General features: G+C 35.5%; 3 protein-coding genes across 3 annotated transcripts; 1 reads left to right on the forward strand and 2 right to left on the reverse strand.

Moving 5' to 3' along the window:
• Positions 1-4,063: 4,063 nt before the first annotated feature.
• On the forward strand, positions 4,064-19,528 carry LOC122397135 (sorting nexin-8-like). Its single transcript, XM_043396049.1, has 9 exons — positions 4,064-4,287; positions 4,836-4,963; positions 13,867-13,999; positions 15,579-15,772; positions 16,067-16,184; positions 16,413-16,872; positions 17,485-17,701; positions 18,091-18,279; positions 19,393-19,528. Exons 1-9 carry the CDS (start codon positions 4,263-4,265, stop codon positions 19,477-19,479), a joined length of 1,551 nt encoding a protein of 516 aa, XP_043251984.1. The 5' UTR covers positions 4,064-4,262; the 3' UTR covers positions 19,480-19,528.
• A 751-nt stretch (positions 19,529-20,279) lies between these two features.
• On the reverse strand, positions 20,280-21,733 carry LOC122397137 (U6 snRNA phosphodiesterase). Its single transcript, XM_043396051.1, has 4 exons — positions 21,403-21,733; positions 21,037-21,179; positions 20,617-20,954; positions 20,280-20,533 (listed from the first exon to the last, which is right to left on the reverse strand). The coding sequence occupies exons 1-4, from the start codon at positions 21,498-21,500 to the stop codon at positions 20,342-20,344; spliced, it is 771 nt and encodes a 256-aa protein (XP_043251986.1). The 5' UTR covers positions 21,501-21,733; the 3' UTR covers positions 20,280-20,341.
• A 373-nt stretch (positions 21,734-22,106) lies between these two features.
• LOC122397312 (zinc finger CCHC-type and RNA-binding motif-containing protein 1-like) lies at positions 22,107-23,969 on the reverse strand. The gene is made up of 5 exons (XM_043396425.1): positions 23,897-23,969; positions 23,420-23,583; positions 22,855-22,966; positions 22,473-22,784; positions 22,107-22,339 (listed from the first exon to the last, which is right to left on the reverse strand). Exons 2-5 carry the CDS (start codon positions 23,530-23,532, stop codon positions 22,205-22,207), a joined length of 672 nt encoding a protein of 223 aa, XP_043252360.1. The 5' UTR covers positions 23,533-23,583; positions 23,897-23,969; the 3' UTR covers positions 22,107-22,204.
• Between the last annotated feature and the right edge of the window lie 439 nt (positions 23,970-24,408).

The raw sequence follows: 24,408 nt of genomic DNA on the forward strand, positions 1-24,408 counted from the left end.
CTCTTCTCATGGATGGCGGTTAGTTGAGAAACTAGGCACTGACGAGCATTGACGAGCAGCCAGCTATAGGGTGTGCGTAAATACATGTGAGTTGACTATGGGGGGGATTGAAAAAGTCAGTGCAGTATTATCAGATGGCAGACCCGTGCCCAAAGGGAGCTGCCCCACCACTTACACACACTAATGCCAACCACCTTGTATATGAGTTCTGGCGTTTCGTATCTCTTCGAGGATTCGAGAAAGGCGGCGAATGTCAGTCTATCCTTCTTACTCTTAACACAGCCGAAATTCGATCTCGCATAATCTCGAGCCGAGATTCTCGACTGTCCAGGCATTTTTGACTTTCCGACCTATGTAAGCGTATATGTATAAGCAAAAACCATAATGAAACAAAAATTTCAAAAATTTTTTTACGTAAATACACGTTTTAGGACCCCCTGATCATATTTTAACTATTAAAAAAAAGACATTTTTTTACTATGCTAATGGACGTGCGTTCATATATTTATACTATTAATACGATTGAGTCTGAACAACCAAATGAATTCAATATAATTTGAAATTATTAAATCTGAAAATATTTGAGATGACTGGTCCTATTTGTCCTCTTTGTTTAGCAATTTAAAAAAACTCAGTGTGGTCAGCCATCATTAAACTCATTAAAATCAATCATTTGAAATGATCCTATACCTCGTCTGTGATCTAATCCTAAATCGATCTGTAGTTGACGAGTGTATCTGAATTTTTGTGAGAAATTAATACACAATGAAATACTTTCGCGATTGTTACGAGAAATGGAATGGTTTCTGAAGAACGCAGCCATTAGATCATATTATTTGTTATGTAATTAATAATTGTATTAATTACATACTAAATAATAATCCCCAGGTCTCACCACGTGGAGGTTGCTGCGAATGGAGACCCGAAGGGAGATAGATGGAATCAAAGTTCCATCGATCTCCCTTTTAGCTAAGCTTAGCTGGATTACTAAACTAGGGAGATAGAAGGAAGCAATGTTCCTTCGATCTTCTAGTTTAGTTGTACCAAGTAATTATTTCGTTTGTAAAGGGGTGAAGCTATATTGTGGGATACGCGACGCGACGCGATGCTGAACCGTGCGGCAGATCTTCGGATCGAATCAACACTGCCCTTGGTAGATTGATTTCTATTTCTAGAAATTGATCCATCATGGGTAGGCGACTAGATCTTTCGGACAAACTGGACGGCCGATCACATGTTTCGATCGATGAAACAGCGGTGATCGAAGCTAGGAACCAGAGAACGAGTCGAGAGAAGCTACTTGTTAAATAATTACTTGGCAATATTGGGAGACGCATACAATAGGGACTTAAAATTAACGTCAAAGCTCAAGTCTGGTCAAGTTAAAACTAAAATTCGGACGATAGAAGGAAACAAAGTTCCTTGGATGTTCTGGTTTAGTTGTACCAAGCAATTATTTGGTTAAAAAGAGGGACGAAGTTAATTTGAGGGGCACGCGAAGCGACGCGACGCGACGCTGAACCGTGCAGCGGATCCGAGGATCGAACCTACTGCCCTTGCTAACTAGATCTCTATGGGATAACGGACGGCTGCGACTCCGAATCGAAGGTCTCCATTGCTCCAACGCAACCCGCCGGGAGCCCGAAGGACCCGACTTAAGTTGTCTGACATAGAGAGAGTACCTGAAACAGTGTCGACTTTCGCTGGAAGGTATGCGTTTCCGCAGGATACGGAAACTCCACACCTTCCAGCAAAGTACCATTTTCCCTGGATCGAGCTACCAATGGGAAGGCGATTAGATCTTTCGGATCAGCTACACGGCCGATCACATGTTTCAATCGATGAAACAGCGGTGACCGAAGCTAGGAACGAGGGAACGAGCGAGAGACAAGCTACTTATTGAATAATTGCTTGGTAGGACGCGGAGATACGTATAATAAAGAAGGCTTCGACGTTCATTTTAATACTCGCGACGAAGCTTAAGACTAATCAACTTGCAATTAAAGGTCCCTCGGCGGTTGTGGCGTTCTCCCTCGATGTCCTTGCGATTAACTCTTTAAACTGAAATCAAAACTCATATGTATATTAGTGAGATATGGTAGGAAATTTAATAAACACTTTAAAATGATCTATCACCTAGCTAAAGGGAATTGAACAGAGTATATTAGCAAAATGTTACAAGAATTTAAGCTGAGAAGTAAAAATAAAAATCTTATATTAATCAGTGTCGAACAACGAACACGAACGAAAGAACGAGTCAGAGACATCGAAACAAATACGGTATATGCATCGACACAATGTTATTCATATCAAAACGAACACTCCTAATAATGAAAGAAACTTGGATCGAGACACCAAGTTGAATCAACACCAAACAATCAAACGAAATGGAAGAATCAAACAAAGTACCTCCGTAGAATATTACGAGAATTCGAGCAAGAACGTAAAAATATGAATTCATGAATTTGTATAGAAACAAATATAGTGTATGATTGAAAACAATATTATATTATTATATCCTGCAATATTATACATATCGAAGCAGTCACATAAATTCGCAAAACAATGTAAAAGTAGAAACAGAGAAAAGGAACATTCATAATAACCAAATAAAATCAGATAGATAAATAAAGTTGAATTCACATCAAACAAACAAATAAAAATAGTAAAATATAAATAAGTGGAGTGGACTTACTACTTGTTGTCAGTACATAGGGTAGTTACCATAAGGGCCAGCTGTAAAGTAAGAAAATATTCATATTATAGCAACATCGGTTAGATAAACAAGGCAAAATCAGTTCATTGTAGCAAAATTGGCATCAAATGATAGAATAGAAGAGGGGAGAGAATTTTTAAACAGTTTTTACCGTTGGTCATCACCGTCCGGCACTGGTCAGTAGTGGTCAGTAGTGGTCAGCCATGGTCAGCTGTGGTCAGCGCTGGCCAGTAGTGGTCAGCAGCGGCCAGCAGAGGTCAGCAGCGATCCCGGGTTCTCCTCTGGCTATTTGTACACTCCCGAATTCGCGACGCGACTGAAGAAATCTTCGCAGTGACCCTGCTTATATGTCTAAGGTGATGAAAGGGTGGGGAGACCAGTCAGAGCCAAAGTTGAAGATAACAGGTAAGACTGTCTCGTCTACAAAGAAACTATTTCGATTGGTCCCACCTCTTGACCATTTCTGGATCTTCACTGGACCGCTGACCTTGATGTCCACCTCACTGTTGACCACCAGTGACCATAAGCTAGTCATTGTTGATCATCGACCCATTAAAACCATTACGAAGATTAAAGCCTTCTTACGAGGATTCCCTTACAATTTGATGCATGATCTTTTTAACATTTTGTTCCACTTTGGAAGAGTGTATCTCGTTAATTTTTGTCTTTTTGTACGTCAGTTCCAACAATTGCCATACTGAGCGAAAATTTCGGAGGTGATTTCAGCGTCCTCTTCTCATGGATGGCGGTCAGTTGAGAAATTATTCACTGAATTAGTATTGATAGGCAAACAGCTGTAGTTTTGCGTAAATCCATGTGAGTTGACTATGAAAGGGATTAAAATTCATTTCTGAATCTGTTGATAACGTTGCGAGTGACACGAAAATGGTAATGGGGTCCCGGGACCCCAGAAACTCGGGCCGAAAAAATACATTAGGTGAAAGGTCTATTCATATACCTCGTCTGTGATATTACTACGTGACTTTCTTACATTAAATTTGTTTACCTTAGTAGTTTTCTATCTTAAATTATTCAATCTAATTCCCTTAGGTAGTTACCTCGTGGGTTTATTTAAATAAAAATAGGTATAAAATCCTTCATGTAATTACTATATACTTTTGTTCATACATAAACTTATATACAAATTTTTCTGTACATATTGTATGTACTTGAATAGTTATTACGTCGAGTTAACATTTAACTCAATATTGTATATGAATTTCCCGCGTCGAGGTTTCATTTAACCACCTGTTTTTAGTGGAACGTGTGAGAGGGCGCATGCGTGGCGGGAGAAACAAGAACGGCCGGTCAGAGAAATCGTGCTAGTCGTCAGTTGTGCGGCACACGGCGATGGCGTATGTTGTTCATATTTTTGTGTCGTTGTTCGTACCTCGCCGGTCAGTTATACCGTCCTATTGTTTAAAATACGCGACGCGTGTGAATGTAGGCTGTTAACGCAAGGATAAACCCTGACGTGATCATAGTTTTGTAAAGCTCGGAGTGCAACAATTTTGCAGGATTCCGGATGATCTACAAGTGATCCAACATGGCGTCGACCGATCTGTCGTTCGGTAAATGATGAACTCGTGTACCGTACACACCTTTGACAAGGTCTCCCCGAGGTCGTCCGGTTTTTAAAAGCGTCCCGTGTCCCCTTTTAGCTGATCGAACCTCGTTAACTCTCGATTATCGTAGATTCGCATTGTCGCAGTGTCTCGTTTTTTTTTTTTTAAACCGTTCAGTTTTCCTTCACAGAAATAATGTTTCTTTTCTTTAATTGCTTCGTTAAAGATCGTCTAGCGCATCGTACGATCGACATTTTTTTTATCAACTTTTCGACGCGTTTGTTAAAATAACGTAGGTCCTCTTTTGCGCGAAAACAAAGAGGATCAAACGAGAATTGAAAGTGTTAGAAAAACTAACAACAAACTTTTAATTCGAAGCAATGACACTATTATTCGAAGTCTATAGATAAATACATTTCTATTACGTTTTGTCGGGTTTTTTTTCAACGGTATAGTTATTCACTTTGCAACGTTGATGTGCAAAAGTGCGATTCTGTAATTTCTCGCGAAATGATGTCCTTTTATTTTGCTTTCCATCGGCGCACGGTAACCAGGCTGCATACCGGCGTTCTACAGAGAAGTCTACGAGAAGATTTGCTCTCCCACGAGTGGAAATGTGGAACGAGAGGTGTTTAAATCCCTCCTTGTCAAGTCTCAGCTGAGCAGCTCCGTTCTCAGTCAGGTATGTCCTCTTCGTTTCCCTCTTGTCTCCTTTTCGTACAAGCCGTGTAGCTACTACTTAGGGCCACGTACAGACAAGACTACAGTTTCCAACTTGTGCTTTCTTTATACGCTGCGCTTACGTTTAAAGCAATTCGGATATCCCAAAGACCATGAGCCAAATTTTACTTGACTCTAGCTGACCCAAGTACATTTTAAATACCGTTATTTGTAATACCAGTGACACTAAATTAATTTTATTCCATTTCTAAAGTTAACCGATGCGTTCTGAAATATTTTAATCGACAAATTGAATATACGTTGGTCGTCTCATCGGTTATCTATTATTCGAATTGAATTTTGCCCATCGATCCCTCGTAATCGTAGAAATACTTTCGATCGCAATTACGCAATTAATATTGCTCGCAATAATGCACGGATTTAATGTTTATTAATATATCACCGTCGGTTTAATTATGTTAATTGACGCGAATTATAACGACACGGTTAGATAACGAATCAATTCTGAGTATATACGAACAACGGTATACCAGTCTACGTGCCCGAAACTGTTGCCACGTGAATAAATTTATTGCATAGCGGTTCCTGGCGACACAAAACGGTTTCAGAATTTTTACGAGCGTGACGCGACTTCGAACGATCAAACTTCAGGACGTATACTTATCTACGACGAATACGTCCAAGCGGAAAAGAAAATAAACAACGAGACACAAACTGTGTCATACTATCTGCGAGCATTTCTGGCCACACTGGCCAAACGAGCGGCTTGGTCGCATATTTTACCATGTCGATTTCTTGACAAATTTTGTAAAAGTTAGGCGAATTCATGGTACAACGGTTTAGAATTTTGCGACATAATCGAATTATTATATATTTGGGATAAACTTCTTTTGTTCTTGTTCGTTGTCCCGTTCTCCTAACAATATCATTATTTTATCATTAACACGCCCGTCGACGATAGTCCGGCACGAACGCCCCTTCGTAATAGTGGAAGATTATGCACCAGGGTCAACTTTGATCGTAAATGTATTTTCCATACGTTCGATATTTTCACGTTGAAGAATCGTCGCTTGATATTTCTATAGTTTATCAATTTTCTATTTATATTGAATCGAGTCGAATCCAGCGTACACCGAACACCGATTATAGAAGAAACTAGAAACAATAAAGTGACACGGCACGAAACGTTGTAATGGGGATTGAACGTCGCGTCTCGTTCATTGACTAATGACACAATCAAAATAACGTTACGTGGGTCGCCGCTTTATCGCCAGTCATCGCGGATCTCTATGAATAAGACGATCCTGAATGATACACATCGTGTAAGGCGATACAAAGGGATTCGTCGTGTATCGCGTAGCTGAACCGTTCAACCGGAGATGACGAGTTAACTCGTCATTGGAAAACGTTTATCCAACGCTCATGACGAGTTAACTCGTCGTTGGCACTTCGAAGACGACGCACGTGTGCGTTTAAACTCGATGCTTCGTTCGTTTTCGTACGACAAAATTTTTTAAATACCAATCAACGCGGATGTTTGAGTGTTTGTATCGAAGATGATAAGTACTAGAGATGGCGTGAATTGTTACTTTTGAATCACTCGTTCATTCCCAATCATGGTGATTTTTCACAGTGATTCATGATTCTTCGCGATCGCTTTTAATTGGTGGCGAACATTCTTTTCACTTTTCACGAATTATGTCCTTAGACTGTATATGTATTACATTATAATATGGTCTAAAAGCAATGTTGACATAATTTTCTTATTAGGAGAAAGGAAAGGAAAAATTAAAAGTGATAAATAGATGTAAGTATAAGGTTTTATTTCTCATTGTTTTAACATTCGTTTCATAAATGTTCGTAAAATTTTTCAACAAAGTAATGTATATGCAAAACTAACCTGTTTGTAATTTTTTATTCTAATTTATTTCTTTGTAATATAAATATTATGGTTAGTGATACATGTCACTTATGTTATAACATTATGAATAATATTATTATAAGAGCAGTTCAGCAAGGTTTGATTAAAATAATATAATAAATATATTTATAATAATGTAAGAATAACAGGATATAAAAAAAATTTAGTTAAAATCATTGTGTGGATGAGTATATCACATGATAGGTTTATATTATTAGAAGAGCCAATTATAGTCAAAGCAGCTATTACGAATAAAAACCTACCATATATTTTAATATGCACAGTAAGAAATATTAGATGATTTGGCGAAAGGATATTTTTGAAAACTGGATTAATTTAAAACCATCAAAATTATTTATGTTGTTATTTTTAAATACTAACCCAAACCTAACCTAGCCTTTTTCATTGCTATACAATTTAAATTTGATGCATTTGTAATTCTTTAAATTTCCACTGAGGGGAGTTAGCGAAACACTAACGATCTCAGTTAACGTGAACCGCTACTAAAACGCCATCTTTCGGATCACCGTCGTGAATGGAGTTTACGAGCGTGAAAAAATCACGGGAGTGATCGTAATTTTATGATCACTGTGATAAATCACTGTTAGTGATTTTGCACGCCATCCCTATTAAGTGCTCTATAAATTATTGGTGCATGAATGAGTGCATAGTTTCCTGAAATACAATTAGCTTAAACAAAAATACGCGAAGGCTTGTAAAATGATCACAGAAGTCGTACACATGTAAATCGTACACAGAAGTTCATTCATGAAGGGAAACCACTATAATCGAGACTTCGCACTCTTTAAGTGCGATACGAGTGCAGCTGTTCATCGTGCAGTTATTTCCAAAACAAACGTCTGTCTTGTTTTCTTTCATTCTTACGATCATTCAAGGGTTATAGATGAGATTAGATGCAATTCTATTATTTTTGGATTTGTACAGTCTGCTGTTATCGTTTCAAACAGAAACTACACGCGTTGGTCTTATACAGAGTGTTCGATCACCCTTGGAAAACATTTTAATGAGTGATCCTAGAGGTCAAAATAAGACGAAAATCAAGAATACCAATTTCTTGATTGAGGCTTCGTTAAAAAGTTATTAAAATATTTCAAATCATTCTGAAAAAATTATTTCTGATTGCGGGTGTCAATTACAATCATTTTTGGTGAATGCACATATCCTCGAAATCCTACGTACTTTCGAGAAAAAAATTCGAGTATGTGGACAAATTTTTCGACAAAATTAAAAAATTTCAAATCGTTCTGGAAAAATTATTTCTGATTGCGGGTGTCAATTACAATCATTTTTGGTGAATACACATATCCTCGAAATCCTACGTACTTTCGAGAAAAAAATTCGAGTATGTGGACAAATTTTTCGACAAAATTAAAAAATTTCAAATCGTTCTGGAAAAATTATTTTTGGTTGTGGTGGTCAATTACAATCATTTTTGGTGAACAGACATACCCTCGAAATCCTACGCACTTTCGAGAAAAAAATTCTTCTCCGAAAATATAATGTGAGGTTAGAAATATTGACCTGAAATTGGATGTACATATGTAAGGCGAAACTTTAAACGTTAATAACTTTTTAACGAAGCCTCCAGCAACAAATTGGTATTCTTGATTTTCGTTTTTTTTTTGGTCCTCTAGAATCTTTCATTAAAATTTCTCCCAAAGATGGCGGGACACTCTGCATAGAGAACAGACTGATGTAATTCATAGAATAATATTAGCTCGTTTAATGAATGGAATCTCAAGTTACAAGTTTTTTTTAAAGCAACCGTTTAATTTGTTTGCAACTCCCTGATCGAGCAAAAAATATTTTACTCTGTAACTGGAAAAATAATATACGATATTTGGAAACTTAAAAATATACATCGTTCTTGATTGAAAAAAAAAAACAGTTCAGATCGTTCAATTGTCTTCATCTGAGAATAAAAAACAATCGTTTCTACAGGATGTGTTTTTTTTTTTTAATCTAAACAAATTATTATTCGTAGAAACATTCTTTCCGCATTGCTCATGTACAGTAAGCATGACATAACGCATCAGAATCACATTTTCTAAGGAATAATTAAAAATTCTTTCTGTAGTAATATACAAATAATCGTATATTCGTATAACGTTTCAAATTTGGATGTGGTTATTATCGAACGTCACCAATTACATAACATAAAATTTATCTTTGAATTTTCATGCTTGAAAAATTTCGAATGATGTACTTGAATATGACACAGTAAATAGGTAGATTAAATTCAGCATTTTTAGCATTGCAAAATTAATTTGTATGAATTTAAAGAAGTTCCAATCTTATCGCTTTTCTTACGTGTTCCGTGTTATGTTAGCATGTTTGACGCATATATACGAATTTTAAATTTCGTACTATTAAAGCAGTTCGTCGTTTATTTTATTTAAAAATTGTAATTTTATCACATTTTGCTAGATTAATCTATTACGCATGCATATAAGCGTGTATCATCAGTGCCCCAAAAAAATTTATATAAATATCTAAATGACCTTGTTGCCAAGTTATAACCATTTGTGTACCCCGGACGATTGTTAATCACGAACTGGGCCAAATAGCATAACTGATTCTACTTGACTCTCGGTATACGATATTCGATAACTCTTCGTTTTTCTTTTGTTAGCGGAAGATTAACGGGTCAGTCTTGTGTCAATTCCTTGAGCAACCAACTGCATGTATCGTTCAAAGAATCGTTCCATCATATATTATGCACGACGGTTCATCGTCACATTTTAACCGAATAATTATTAGAAACGGGCTTATTTAAATAAAATACTCAGATTTTATTTTTGAATGATAGTAACACTTTATTTTATACGCTTTGTAAGGGACACCCTTTCACTGTGACTTTTACGAGAGAACTGAACTGCAGTCGAACAGAAACCTGAGAGCTAAAAAACTGAGGCGTTGGAGACTAACACCTCTCTTGTGTTTATGCAAGGTCCTATCGCATCTTTGTGTAAACAAGAAACCGAATCTTACGAGGGAATAAAAACAACAAGACACAGCGACAGCATCTCTTTCCATCAGAATAGGAGACCAGTAAATGAGATTAATTTAGTAGAAACCCAAACAATAATACGCATTTAAATTTAAAAAAAAGAAAATCGTATTTTAGCGTAACTGTCAACACGACGGGTTTCGATAAACACATTTGCAATCGATGTCAATAAATCTGGCATTAAATTGTCGTCGAGAATTGCTTAAAAAGTGGCGAAGCCGCGGGTAATGACCAGTTGTTAATAAACATGTGTGTCAAATCGTTGAGAAGAAATGTCGAGCGGTAGTTTCGCAGTGGATACGGTTATGTTTGCACGCGTACCATGCGACGCTCGACACAACACAGATACGCGCATAAGATAAAACTTTCATGCATACGTGTCCCAACCTCTCTTCCCCCAAACCCTCAGCAATAATTTTGTTTAATGACGTTCCAGTTGTTTCCTCTTCCTGCTTACCAATACTTCGCCGCTCGTGTCTTTCAGAAATGGACGTCATTTTGTTCGAATAACGGATAACCGGTAATACCAACCTACAAGTAATTTATTCGCGACGATTCAATCGATCGAACAGTTTAATTTTAAATTGAAATAATCGATAATTTTATTTCTTGGAACGTACGCTCGTTCATTTTCAATTCATTATTCGAAATTCTTATTTGGTTCAGTATTTTCCTCGTCTTTGTTAACTTTTATTCCTTATGTTAAAGTCTAAGCGACTGTAAGAATAAGTATACATCACTGTCAGGCTACTATAAATTATAGCTAACTAATAAATTACAATGTCATACTTTGTCATTGTTTTAAACTAATATTTTACAACAAATAGAATTTTATTGTTAATAATACATCATGAGCTATAACCAGTTGTGTCCTCGCATAAAATAGCGTCAGCGGGGAAGGAAATAATTTTTTTTTACGTTTCGAAATTGTACAAAAGTTCTCTTAAAGAATTTAATTACAAGCATTTAATTTGGATGACTTTCATTAAATAATTTGTCACGGTCCTTTAATCTAAATCGATATTAATTAAAATAAATAAAACGGTTTATAAATTTCGAACCCAAGAATTCTGTCTTCTTTTTTAGAGAGCGTTAGTTGAAATTAGGAAAAATAAGTAATTGCATCTCCCGGTAACCATGGAAAGAAAGTCGTTTGAACAGAGGAAGTCGTTTACATTGTAAAGCACCTTTTGTTCTTCCAGCAATAGTTTGAATATGAATGAAAAGAAAGTCTGCTGCCAGCGGTGAAAGAAACGCGACAGAATGTGAAATCCTCTCGTAGTATTTTCAAGCATGCTTTTCTTCGGATCAGTAAGTGCCGGTACATAAACATAATAATAAAATGTTATAACTGGACGCTGTAAAAACAGTTTCCTAGCAAAACTGAAGCGTTACTAAACTATATGCATGTTCAGGACGCGGTAATAAATGCTTTCATTATTGCGCCTATAATACCAATTTCCATAACGCGATGTAGTAACGGTATGCGATTAAACTTCCTTTTATCGAATCACGCAATTAGACACAATCTGATAACTAAGTAGTTCAGACGCGAAGACTTCGATCATAGATCGAACAAAGAAACGAATACAAACAGATGCGAGTTAGGGAGATCGGAAAAGTTTCGTTCACGAAAGTACGACGGCGGGGAAAGCAAAGCAGAGAAATGGGGAAAATGGGAAAAGCGAATGCAGATAAGATTGAAGTTAAAGCCTCGTAAAAATGCCATTCGTCGTGCACATGTTTGAAAGTTCCTGGTCCTTGTTTTCTCGTTGGTTTCGCGAGTGTCATTATACCTTAATCGTCGATCGAGTTCACCAAGAGGAAACTACAATGAAAATAGGTTTCTTGTTCGTTGGTACGTGTGAACGCTAGTCGTGAACAATCGTCGAGAAAGCTGAGAGGTTAGGTTAGCTCGTCACGAGCGAGCCTTTTCAACTTCAATGGCCCCTTGCATTTTCGAACAGTATTTAGAAGTACTCTATTGAAATATCGTGCTTCTAAATTGACAATGCGGCACGAATACAGACGTCTTATCAGAGAGTATGAGTGCGAGAGATGGAGCATACCGATACCTCACAGTAGATTTAAAAACATAAACATCCTTGACCGTCGCGTCCAGACAAGCGGGAAGCCAGTTCCAAGAATTCTGGTGAGAATAGCAACCGGCCAATATTCAAGACAACACTATACTAAAGTCGATCGAGACATAGAAAAGGATAGCGAGTAAAAGAGAGAAATTCGAATGTCGAAACGATTACGTTACTGTTTACGATGTTATCTCGCTTCGCCGTCGAACTCGATGCTCCGTCGAGTGCAATATTTTTGGACATTCATTCGATAATTAAAGTTTTATTCGATGTAGTATCTTTATTAAAAAATTCTTTATAACCAAATTGATTACGCTTAAATTTAACGTTCATTGCTAATGCCTGATTTCAACGGATTAAATTACTTGTAAAGCACTACTGAACGCAAATGTCACGTAACTCAAGCGATCAACAAATATGGCGGACAACGACTTGCAAAGTTCGCTCGGATTGAAAAACCCTGTATACAGGGTGTTCGGCCAAACCTGGGAAAAATTTTAATGGAAGATTCTAGAGGCCAAAATAAGACGAAAATCAAGAATATCAATTTGTTGATGGAGGTTTTGTGAAGAAGTTATTAACGCTTAAAGTACCGCCTTTACTGAATTTTTTTCTCGAAAATGCGCAGGATTTCGGGGGTATGTCTATTCACCAAAAGTGATTGTAATTGACCCCCGCAACCGAAAATAATTTTTCCAAAATGATTTGAAATTTTTTTTTCGCCGAAAAATTTGTCCACCTTTCTGAATTTTTGTCTCGAAAATGCGTAGGATTTCGGGGTTATGTGTATTCACCAAAAATGGTTGTATTTGACTCCAGAACCTAGAAATAATTTTTTTAAAATGATTTAAAATTTGTTAATAACTTTTTAACGAAGCCCCAATCAACAAATTGGTAATCTTGATTTTCGTTTTATTTTGGCCTCTAAAACCTCCTATTAAAATTTTTTCCCAGGGATGGCCGAACACCCTGTATACACGTAACCGTGCAGTTTCTGCAAAGTCTGGCGGATCGTTGAAAGAGTGGGAACGAAAGCAGGAGTAGTGGAATGGCGCAGCAAGGTATAAAAATTCTCGGAATGCAGTTACTTTCATTTATGGCCTAATCCTTAGGAATCGTCCACAGTGCTAACCGAGGTTGCACCGTTAGTCGAGTCTATCGCACAGGTTGCGACTGATTATCAGATTTAGCCCCACGGTTGGCGCGCAAATCGCCATCTTCGATTCAATTTCTTTTTTTTTGCGCGGTCTATTAACGTACAAATATTCGCTGTCTGAAATGATATGTCTAGCATTCGAGCGATTGCAAGAATAATGAACGTGAGATTATTTGGCTGATACCGTACGACGAACAAATGTATTTATACCGTATCCAAAGTGTACAAGGACTTACTCATAGTCACATTCTTTCGCGCATGACCTTCTGTACGTGTGTTCTTTTTTAATTGAAAAGTATCGACCATCCTGCATAAAATTTCAATGACTGCTGGGGAAGGCAAAATATAAAACATTCATGGACTTGTAGTTTTATTTTATATATTTACATTGAACCAATAATGTTCATAAGGCCCAAAGACTTAAGAAATGATTTAATACTGCATTCTTCTTTCGTTCGTTTGGGAAACAAGTTTAATGAATTGGTGAAGGATGCCCCGCTTGAAATTACACGTCATACGTGGTTTATCAAGGTCAGCTGCATTTGAAACTCGTTTCCATTGTTCCCTTTCAAACTAGACTTAAAAAATTTAACCTCTTCGTGCTTGGTGCACATTATAACGTGCACGAAATATTTTTTAATAGAGAAGAGGGAAAAATACCTGTTATGTTTGGATTAAAATTAGATTATTTTTTTTTTTACATCAGATATGGGAACTCGTGGACAGCAAGACGGGTTACCTGACCAGGAGCGGATTGTACAAGGGCCTTGCACTAGTCGCGTTTGCTCAGCAAGGAAAACAACCAAGCGACAAACTCCTGGAAAACTCCGAATCTCAAGGTTAACACGTTTGTACAAATCTTTAATAAAAAATTAAGTACTCGTGACGAAAGGTAAACTTGGGAAGCATATAAGAATTTCTCAAAATAGTGACCATTATATACTTACTTAGTTACTAAAAAAATGAAATTAATTTGTTTAGAAACATTCGAAACATTCCAGACTTTCAAAAGTTCTAAACTTCGGTGTCCAAAAAGATTAGATTCAAACTTATATTACGTGTTATTGAGGTTATGTAGACGAATAAATTTCATATAAACTTACGCTCGAAAATGCTGTAGTGAGAAGATATAAACGTCCAAAGAAATACGGGCATGGTTCGTGTTTAAAGTTCGTCGTAGAAAATCGTATACATATCATGATTCTCAATGCCAGTTATCTGCATTCTTAGAGAAGGAGAAGTTGTCGAACATTGCTTATAACTGCCACAACAAATCGTAAATATCTTCGAACATTTATATCTTTTTAATGAAGCATGTACGGGCATGAGTTTATAGAAACTTTGTTCATCTATTTGGCCTTACTAACGCGTAATGTAAGCTTGGTCCTAACCTCTAAATTCGAACCGTTTCGAAGTGCTTAAAATCCCGTAGAGTTTCCTTCGTATCTAGACAGTGTGTGAAGAAATCCGGTTTTTAATGGTGTCGCTGACCAATGCAATAAGCGCCGACATGCTTATCAGTAAAAGGATGATTTTGAATGAACCTGAAGGAGGTTCGCCGGAAATGTACCGTTCTTCCGGATATCTCGTCTGCCACTTTGCGACACACGATTTCTAAATCGAAATAAAGACAGTTATCAGGAAGAAGGTGTCCACCAATTATAAAATGTACAATATCTCGCTTATGCCTGTTCCTACAGTAAAATCATGCATGGCACAATATGTTGGAAATTGAATTTAGGAAATTTTTTGTTTCGTAAAAATGTTTGATGCACAGACACAGTTAAGTTTTATTTACGCGTTTTGACAAATTCTCTAATGAAGCTTTTCCAACGAGTTAGAAAGAATTTCAATGTACGGATGCCGTTCAGATTCTAAAAATACGTGTATACGATAACTGGCTTCCCCGACTCTCCGCAATAACAACGCAAACTCGATAACGTCGTCTCTGCGAGCGTTTTTTATTCGCACGCTGCAGAGTTGCAGCGACAACGAATCGAGCGTTTCGTTTTCTACGGTTCCGACTAACGTCAACAACTGACCACGATGCCATAGCGTTCGGGCTTATATGCTTCTTTAAAGGAACCTTTGGGATCTCCGGGGTAGGGGGGAGGAGTCCACCGCAGAGGACACCAATTGGTTACATTCCTCAAAACCGGTCGAGACGAACCGGTACACGAATCGCAGATCTCGAATTTGGACTTATCATTCTACAGAGACCGTCCTTGGTCTTCGACTATTCTGATTTGACGTGTTTTAATCTAATTTCGACACCATTTTGCCTAGATGTCGTTTCACGCTGACATTCCCCTCCCATTGATTGCATACTCGAGTTGGTCGACTCAAACGAGTCACCCTGTATATTATTTAATTTTTCTATTCTTGTATCAATTTGTTTTTTTTTTTTTTTTTTAATAGAATTACCTGTTCCTACTCTGTGCGATTTGTCGGAAGTGACGCTTCTGGCTCAAAGGTTGCACAAAGGTAGCAACCCTGCAAAATTGAACCTCACGTACTCGGATATTTGTAATCTGGACACGATAGAAGTAAACTTGGTACCGGAAAAGAAGGGGATCTTTTTGAAACACGTGGAGTACCAAGTGACGAGCAAGGTATTTAATACATACAAAAAAAATAAATATTTAATCTCCATCTGGCTGAAAAAAAAAAAATGTAATTATTGCGTTTCGTAATGCAACCGCTTTTCACGTATGTCGAAGTTTAACGGCAGTTTCGAAGGTACACAAAGTTTTGGGCAAGCAAGTACCATAATCAGATAACGGCATTACGAAGAAACAATGTTAGCTTAACGTGCCAGTTGAGGATTAAAATAATTTTAAACTGTGCAAATACTGTGTGCAAAGTAAAAGTAAAAATGACAGAGTTGTGCATTGAATTATTTTCAGAGATTCAATTCCGTCGTTTATAGACGCTACAATGATTTCGTATCGTTGCACGAACTCCTCTTGGCCAGATTCCCGTACAGGTTGATACCGAAACTACCGCCGAAAAAAATCGTGGGAGGTAAAGATTTCTGTTATAAATAATCTTATTTTAAAACGGTAAAAAAAAAAAAATTCTAAAACATCAACTTTACGTAGGATAATTTACTCGTGATGCTCGTGCCTTCGCAAGGTTAACGAACCCTCGTATTGCGTACCGTGTAGCCTGCTATTAATTCCCCTGAATCGTCAGGGACGCGAACCTTCCATTGTTTTGGATAATGTATTAATCATGATTCGCTATTTACAGCGGACTCTCAGTTTCTGGAAGAAAGGAGACGGTCCCTCCTGAGATTTCTCACCGTTATCGCGCGCCATCCGGTAGTGAGCAAAGACCACATTGTACAATTTTTCTTTACCTACACCGGCGAGGAGACCCAACATAAAATTCGCGAGGTATTCAGGCGAGTGCCGGACGAATTCGCCACGTCGGAACTGTCCTCGAAAGCGAAGGAGCTGGTGCCGCCGGAAACGTTAACCGAATTCGCGAACAGTCGCGATCAAATCAGAGTGATACTGCTCGGTATCTCTCGGCTGAAAAACATCGCAGATTGCCTGGCAATTAGATCCCACAGCTACGCAGTAGACATGGCGGAATTAGGCACGCAGTTGAACAATTTAGCCTCGGAGCCCCACGGTACCACTGCTTGGGCCACTGGTGGATCTACCATTTGGCAAGAGATGAAAAAGGGTTTCCATATCATCTCGAAGTGAGTACTAAAGCGACAAAGATTTTCGTTGCTGTTATTTCAGCGAAGCTATACCGAAAATAAAGCACATAATAGTACAATGTTTTATTCGCGTGTCCAGTATACTTTTGTTCCTTGTTTTTATTGCGTAAATCAGGTTCTGTAGCATACGTGGTACAGTATTTTTCAACGCAATCGTCGTAATGAAAATCTCTACGGTTTAACTACAGGTATCGCAATGATAACCAGGTTGCTGGTTTCCTCTTTTAAGTTTACAATTGCAAAATACCAGGCTGTCTTTATTTCAACTTCTTTCGTTCTAAACTACTGTGAGTCGCCTTATCGACTTCACCCACAAATTGCAAGACTAAATGCTTAAATTTTTTAGCTTTTGGGTCTTTCGTACCATTATAAATTGTATGTGTGTGTGTGTGTGTGTGTGTGTGTGTGTGTGTGTGTGTGTGTGTGTGTGTGTGTGTGTGAAATTATAATTATGTCTGTATCGGTGTCTTAAAAAATCATGAAAGGAATTTCGAAATGGTCGTAAGTAATTTATTTACAGCTCTGTTAATAACATCAATCATATCTTTTTATTCTGGAGATGTATCCATACGTAGGTAATTTTAATTACAGAGAATTCAACTTGCTCTCAACGAGAGCTCTGCAACAAGCAGTCAGAGAAGAAACAATGGTCTGTGAAAGGCTGAATCTCCTCTTAGATATTTTAGTAGCGCACAGAATACTATGTGAGAGGCATGAACGCGGGGTCAGTGCTGATCATCAGCGTGCATTATCCACAATGTTGTCTTTAAAGAAACGACAAATGCAAGGAGTCATCCGCGGCACTGATGTAAGTTAATTCTTCGAAACAGGGACTTGGCGCCGGTATTATTAGAAACCGATACAATATCGAATATCGTTGTTACAAGTATAACACCGGTATTTTCCATTTCGTTACGAGTCCCCGCTACGAAGTAACAGGTGGTGATTTAGAGTCTTACGCGATGTATATTTATCCGGTGACTTAACTCTAATTCATTGTTACCAGTCATTACGTGATTATTCTGAAATTGCTCAAGGTTAGTTACATTAATAAGAGGAGAAACGAGGTGATAATATGTCATCTTGAACTTGTATCGTCTTACGCAATTCGTTCCAATTGATGGCGAAACCACGTGCGCGGCTATCGTGTTCTCGAAAATTAATTTGTTTCGATTGAAGTTTTTGTATGCTTTGCAGACCGACACTGTCGAATATCTAGAGAACAAGATGGTTGCCCAGGAGTCGGTGATCGCGAACGTCGAGCTACGAAATTGTTTTTCATTGCACTGTTTACACATGGAGACACAACTCGTTCACGCGCACTTAGAGATACTTGCCACGGTATTACAGAGTCTCGTCAATGTTCAAATCCGCGGGCATTCCGAGGTAAGAATTTTCACTTATTGAAATTAAATTGTAAATTGTATATGGAATTTATCGTGATGTTCGTACGCTGTCGAAAAATTGGGAAATTGGTAAGTGCATCGAACATTTTAATAGAGGCCAAAATAAGACGAAAATCAAAAATATCAGTTTCCTGACTGAGGCTTCGTTAATAAGTTACTAAAAAATTTCAAATCGTTCTGAAAAAATTATTTTTAGTTACGGGGGTCGATTACAATCATTTTTGGTGAACAGACATACCTCCAAAATCCTACCCATTTTCGAGAAAAAAATTCGGGTAGGTGCTGAAATTTTTCGGCGAAAAAAAAATTTTTCAAATCGTTCTAAAAAAATTATTTTCGACTTCGGGGGTCAATTACAATAATTTTTGGTGAACAGACATACCCCTGAAATCCTACCCATTTTCGAGAAAAAAATTCGGGTAGGTGCTGAAATTTTTCGGCGAAAAAAAAATTTTTCAAATCGTTCTAAAAAAATTATTTTTGACTTCGGGGGTCAATTACAATAATTTTTCGTGAATAGACCTACCCCCGAAATCCTACCCACTTTCTAGAAAAAAATTCAGTACGTGCGGAACTTTAGACGTTAATAACTTTTTAACGAAGCCTCCATCAACAAATTAGTATTCTTGATTTTGGTCTTATTTTGGCCTCTAGAATCTTCCATTTATATTTTTCCCAGAGGTGGCCGAACACCCTGTATTATGTATAAATCAATAATAGATTGCAATGCTCTTTCAATCATTTCCGGATTTAAACTTCCTGCTATTACATTCTGTCATAGGTGAAACCAGAAAATTCGAGCAAAATAAGCGGCTCGAGAAATTAGAACATTTAAAAAAAAAGAAAACTAAGCAATGAAAATTTCAGCTGGATTTTTATTGATTATTTGATTTTTTTTTTTAAGTTAAAAATCACAGTATGGTACAAAGTTGAACTTAATTCGAGTGTAATTATAATATAGAAGAGATAAAAGTAACATTAATGATCTAGATAACTCTGGATAGAAAATGATCTTAAGAGCTCGTCTGTTTGTATCGTAATAAATATATAAAAACAAAGATTATTGAAGCAGATAATTTTTTAACAAATACAGCTTGCCGAAGTCTGGAAATTAATAGAGCCAACGATCATGAAGTGTTTACCAGAGAAATCAACGAATGGATCGAACGGAATTTCATAAAGAAGAGAAAGTTTTTTTTTCACGCTACGCGTGCTTCGCGATTAAAACTTGACGGTTGATGTACAAGGTAATGCTTGTTATTATAAGACAATTGTTACGAAAACGAAGACTTGCAAACTAATTTTAATGTACGATTCTAAGGAGACGATATTGAACTCTTACGATTAAGAAAGTGTTGAATACATATCTGATCGAGATATTAAGCGTGTTATACTTAATGTTAATAAATATTAATAATTTTTATGAAAATCAGGTGCAATACGATAATATTACACTCAGTGAAGTAATGTGCGTAGACAAGGAATTTTCTATGTGCGGTATTTTAAAGATATAATAATTCGAAGACTTTTTAAACATTCCTTGTTGTGTACTTAATATATTTTATGATCTGATTGATACTCTCGGGATAGACAACCGCATACTGTCTTGTATATAATAAGTTACGCTTTTTTCTGTAAAGACGCATAATAGGTAAAACGTTTGTATAAAACAACAAAACAATTGTAAATAATTTGGTTACTGAGATACTATGTTTTTATAGGAATTAGAAGTCTGGCGAGTGTTAACATGATTTTCATATGCCACGTTGATCGTGGTTACTCTAAATATTTCACACATTTATATGCAATACTCGCCTTTGCATAATAGTAATGAAATATATTGTTATTATATAAACGCATTAATTTACTATTATATTCCCATTGCAATCGATTTTAATGAAGGAATTAATTAACTTTGAATCCCAATGTTGCCACTGAAATTACTTATGATACACACATCAATTGCATAGGTATAACCCAATCCCATAACAAATCCAAATGCAAAAAAAAAGTAACATTTAATATATAACAAGATATGTTCTTTATTGCCTTAATTTGAATACATATAACTTGTTTGAAATTTTGAGGTGTATTTTATTAACATTTATACTTCTGTCTTCTGTGTGATCAGCTAAAAATTGATTTAACTTGATGGTCAAGGAAGGTATAAGATCATTTAACCTTGCTATTTCATCACCAAGACACCACGCAAAACTAATATGGTAGGATGAGTCCTGCAAATGAAAGAACAATTTGCAATTTTTAAACGGTAAACCATAGAATATACCATAATACTTCGGAAATTAAAATATCTTACTTCATAAAAGCCTGGTAATTCATACTCTGCAAGAAACTGATTAAGGTCCTTTATGAAATGTGCAAGGATATTTTTGTAATCTACACATTCTATCCCAAGAAATGTACGTGTTTTGTCTTCGTTAAGATATGCTCGTATATTCAAAAGTTCTAAATTAAATTGGTCGGTTTTATTGCATAATTTTTTAATTTCTTCTACAAAGGATTCGATCCAATGGTATTTTAAAATTAAAGTCCTTGTTACACTAATGTGGAATTGCTCAGGAAATATATTACATTCAATTGGTACTTCTTTTAATACTGATAACATCCATGAAAGCATAGTCTCGCTGGGTTTATCTGTAGTTTAAAATTATTAAAATAATATATTTACATATATCATTAAAACAATATTGCATGCTTCTGTTTCTTTTATACTAACAATCAATGTAAACCAATGTAGCCCAGTTACCACGTTCATGTTTGAAACTTCTTACTCTTCCTTCGTGTTCTAATGGATCATCATTGATATCATCGTGATGTGGAACACCTCTCCATGTTGTAATGCTTGCAGGCAAAGGTAAACTACAATATAAATAAATAAATAAATATGTATGTATATGTATATCGCGAATAAGCTTACTAGAATTTCTTGGTAGAATTAAAAGATCAATTTATTTAATTAACCTCATACATATATATCTTAAAAATATAATTCATCATTCCTGACAATCGATAAAAATGCGATGTATTAAGTATGTATGAAAATTGATGAAACATAATTTTTAGTAATAAACAAGATAAATACCGCTCAGAAACTTCGCTGGATTTATTACCGTTATCCTGAATAACTTCGTCATCTTCAGAATCGGAACTGTAAGTACTAATTAAACCTAAACCTGACATTATTTACAAATATTTATAATCAAATTACATTTTTTTATGCTTTAAGGTTATGTTTCAGAACTTTTTTCTATTTGTAATTTATTTTATCAATACGTAATACGTAGAACTAATACTTATTTGAATAACATCAACTTTTTACCAATACTCGAGTTTTTTACAAAAATGAATTTGCAACAGGGAACGGTTACTTTAGAATTCATTTAATATCTTTCAAATCGTTTTTAGAAGGTTAAGTTCTTAAACATGTTCGATCGTATTCTAAAAACATGGAAATATAACACATAATTTTACTGATTTGTGTTTTACAAACATAATATTTACATAGTTATACTTAAATCTAGTAAATATCATTTCTTTATATTTATTTAATGTGAATAATGTTTTTACATTTAAAATTTATTACAATTTATACATGAACAAAAAACGGCACGCCATACATTTGAAAATATTATGCATTCGCAAAAAGAAGACAGTCGAGTGTTTACATCCCCACTTTATCATTGGTAGAAGTGCTAGCAAATTGTAACTGGAGTAGGAATGTAAACACTCGACTGCCTTCTCCTTGTGGACACATAGTACATCGTAATATTTTACAAAATTAACAGCAAATATCCTTTAAATTGCATTATATTACAATTTCCCAGCAATATTCAGCATTTATTTATATTACTTCGATATCTTTATCAGTCCTCATAATTGACATTTCATTCGCTAAAATCTTCCTCATCACTGAAATACTGATTCTTTTTATATCGTTTTCCTGATTTCTGAGTTGATCTATCCTCTTCATCATATCCTTTTCCTACTCTTTGGCTGTTTTCTAATTCCTTTTGTCTTTGCTAAAATATAAAATTTTACATATTTAAAATGTAAGAACTATCATTTAATTATTACTATCTTTGTAGCTATTAGAATCATATCAAATTTCTTTATATTCCTAGTTGTAATTCATGTCATTTAAAAGTGCATCACCTCGAATGCAATTGCAGCACTTAATGTTTCTACTTCTTCTTCCCAATTATCTTCTACTAATTCATCATCACTATTTTTACTAAAATCATTTGTTCTTGGACTATTAGTACTCTTGTGCTTCTTTCTGATTCTAATTTTTTTTAATGGTGGGTTTCTTGGACCTAATGTATTATTCCTGCAGTTATATGATAAATGGCCTTCTTCTCCACATTCGTAACATTGAGATTTATCTGGATAGTCTCTTCTACGAATAAATTCAGTACTGCGTCCATTATCTACCGCTATGGAACTTTTTATCGTACGACCACCTATCTATTAAAAAATGATATATTGAAAAACAAAACATAAGCCATATTATTACAGATAATATATGATAATTTACCTCTGTATTATTCAAACCCTTAGCACAGGAAAATGCATCTTCTGGAGTAAGAAATAATACAAATGCAACACCACGACTCCGTCGTGTAATTTTGTCTTTCATTACTGTTACTCTACAGACAAATAAACAAAGGTATCATGTTTCAAAACATGTTACTATCAAATGGTTCAGAATGTGATTTAAAAAATTCATATGCTTTGCTTTATAATTTTAAATATGTGGGTACTTAATTTATTTACTCTTCAGCTTTTACTTCTTTAATGTATTTTGTACGTAAAGAATTCTTAAATCTGTTGTATTTATTGAAAACATTAATAATCTTTCTAAAATTGGTTTATCAAAGTTTATGTAATTTTTTCATGATTATGGAAATATGTATAAAATAGCAGTAAAAATTTTATTTAATTTTGAATATTTATGTAATTTTAAAAAAGGATAGGGTACAGGGATATGTGTAATATACAAAAAAGAAACTTAATATTGTAGTTTTTACCATATATTTAATCAATGTAAATGATGCATATAAGTCCATAAATGATTGAAGAGTATAAATTTTATAACTTACTTTACAATTTTTCCATAACTTTGTAATAGTTGATGTATATCATTGTTTGTTAACGAGAAAGGTAAGTTTGAAATATAAACAGTTGATTTGCTGGGTACTACACCACCACTCATTGCTTCTATTTTTCAAAATCTTATTAAGTTATAAAATTCATTTAGCTTAACCTGAAATAAAAAACAATATTTTAAATAATTGTAAAGAGGTTATATAATTTTGTTTATACTACATTATATTACTGCCTGTCATTTATTGAAGTATTTGTATTTAAACGAAATAACTCATCAACCACCACACAGGTTTAAACAAATTATCTGAATTCATATAAACATACTCGAGTTTCGGCTACTCGATAATATAGGTTATTTTTATAATAGTTCTAAAATGTATTTCTTGAATTCAATCGCAACATATTTTTGTTGATTGTTATTTTACTTTTCGAAAACATACAAATCTAAACGACACTTTATAAATACTTACTAAACTACGGTTACCGTCATTATTTACATATTAAACACCACCATTCCTTTTATGTAAATATCAAATAACAACACTGCAAACCGCAGAAATGGTTGGTTCGTTACGAATTTAGTTATCAATCGTACCAAAATACAGTCAATAATGGACAATATTTTTCATCCAACATGAAGCGAAGTAATAAACCAGGCGACTGCAGTAGTGTCGTATTAGCACTAGCAGAGAACTATTCTCCAAATTACACGTATTATTATACAAATCAGTATTTAATATTTATCAAATACAGTAATATTTTAGTTCCTTTTTAAGTCTTATCTTCTGGAAAAAAATTATAACGAACTATAACCATTTGTCGCCCTTTTCGTATTGCAACCCAGTGGTGAACTTACAATACACCCCTGGTTAGAAGAATGCGTCGATGCAGCGGACCAACCAATGAGATTCTGGTAACAAAAGTGATGTATTGTTTACAATGTTGTTTATAAAGGGCCTCGTAGAAAACCCCATGGAAGACC

Source organism: Colletes gigas, unplaced genomic scaffold, assembly GCF_013123115.1.
Source record: "Colletes gigas isolate AHSC1104 unplaced genomic scaffold, ASM1312311v1 Colletes_gigas_Sc00009, whole genome shotgun sequence".
In the NCBI taxonomy this organism is placed as follows: domain Eukaryota; kingdom Metazoa; phylum Arthropoda; class Insecta; order Hymenoptera; family Colletidae; genus Colletes; species Colletes gigas.

Excerpts from the sequence above, each read along its gene's own strand:
- LOC122397135 (XM_043396049.1), top strand. The coding sequence starts at position 4,263 with ATGGCGTCGACCGATCTGTCGTTCG. Across the intron at positions 15,773-16,066 it reads AGTACCAAGTGACGAGCAAG|AGATTCAATTCCGTCGTTTA; the intron begins GTATTTAATACA and ends AATTATTTTCAG. Across the intron at positions 16,873-17,484 it reads GGTTTCCATATCATCTCGAA|AGAATTCAACTTGCTCTCAA; the intron begins GTGAGTACTAAA and ends TTTTAATTACAG.
- LOC122397137 (XM_043396051.1), bottom strand. The coding sequence starts at position 21,500 with ATGTCAGGTTTAGGTTTAATTAGTACTTACAGTTCCGATTCTGAAGAT. Across the intron at positions 21,180-21,402 it reads TCCAGCGAAGTTTCTGAGCG|TTTACCTTTGCCTGCAAGCA; the intron begins GTATTTATCTTG and ends TTTATATTGTAG. Across the intron at positions 20,955-21,036 it reads TACATTGGTTTACATTGATT|ATAAACCCAGCGAGACTATG; the intron begins GTTAGTATAAAA and ends TTTAAACTACAG.
- LOC122397312 (XM_043396425.1), bottom strand. The coding sequence starts at position 23,532 with ATGAGTGGTGGTGTAGTACCCAGCAAATCAACTGTTTATATTTCAAAC. Across the intron at positions 22,967-23,419 it reads AGTTATGGAAAAATTGTAAA|AGTAACAGTAATGAAAGACA; the intron begins GTAAGTTATAAA and ends ATTTGTCTGTAG. Across the intron at positions 22,340-22,472 it reads GTGCTGCAATTGCATTCGAG|CAAAGACAAAAGGAATTAGA; the intron begins GTGATGCACTTT and ends TTTATATTTTAG.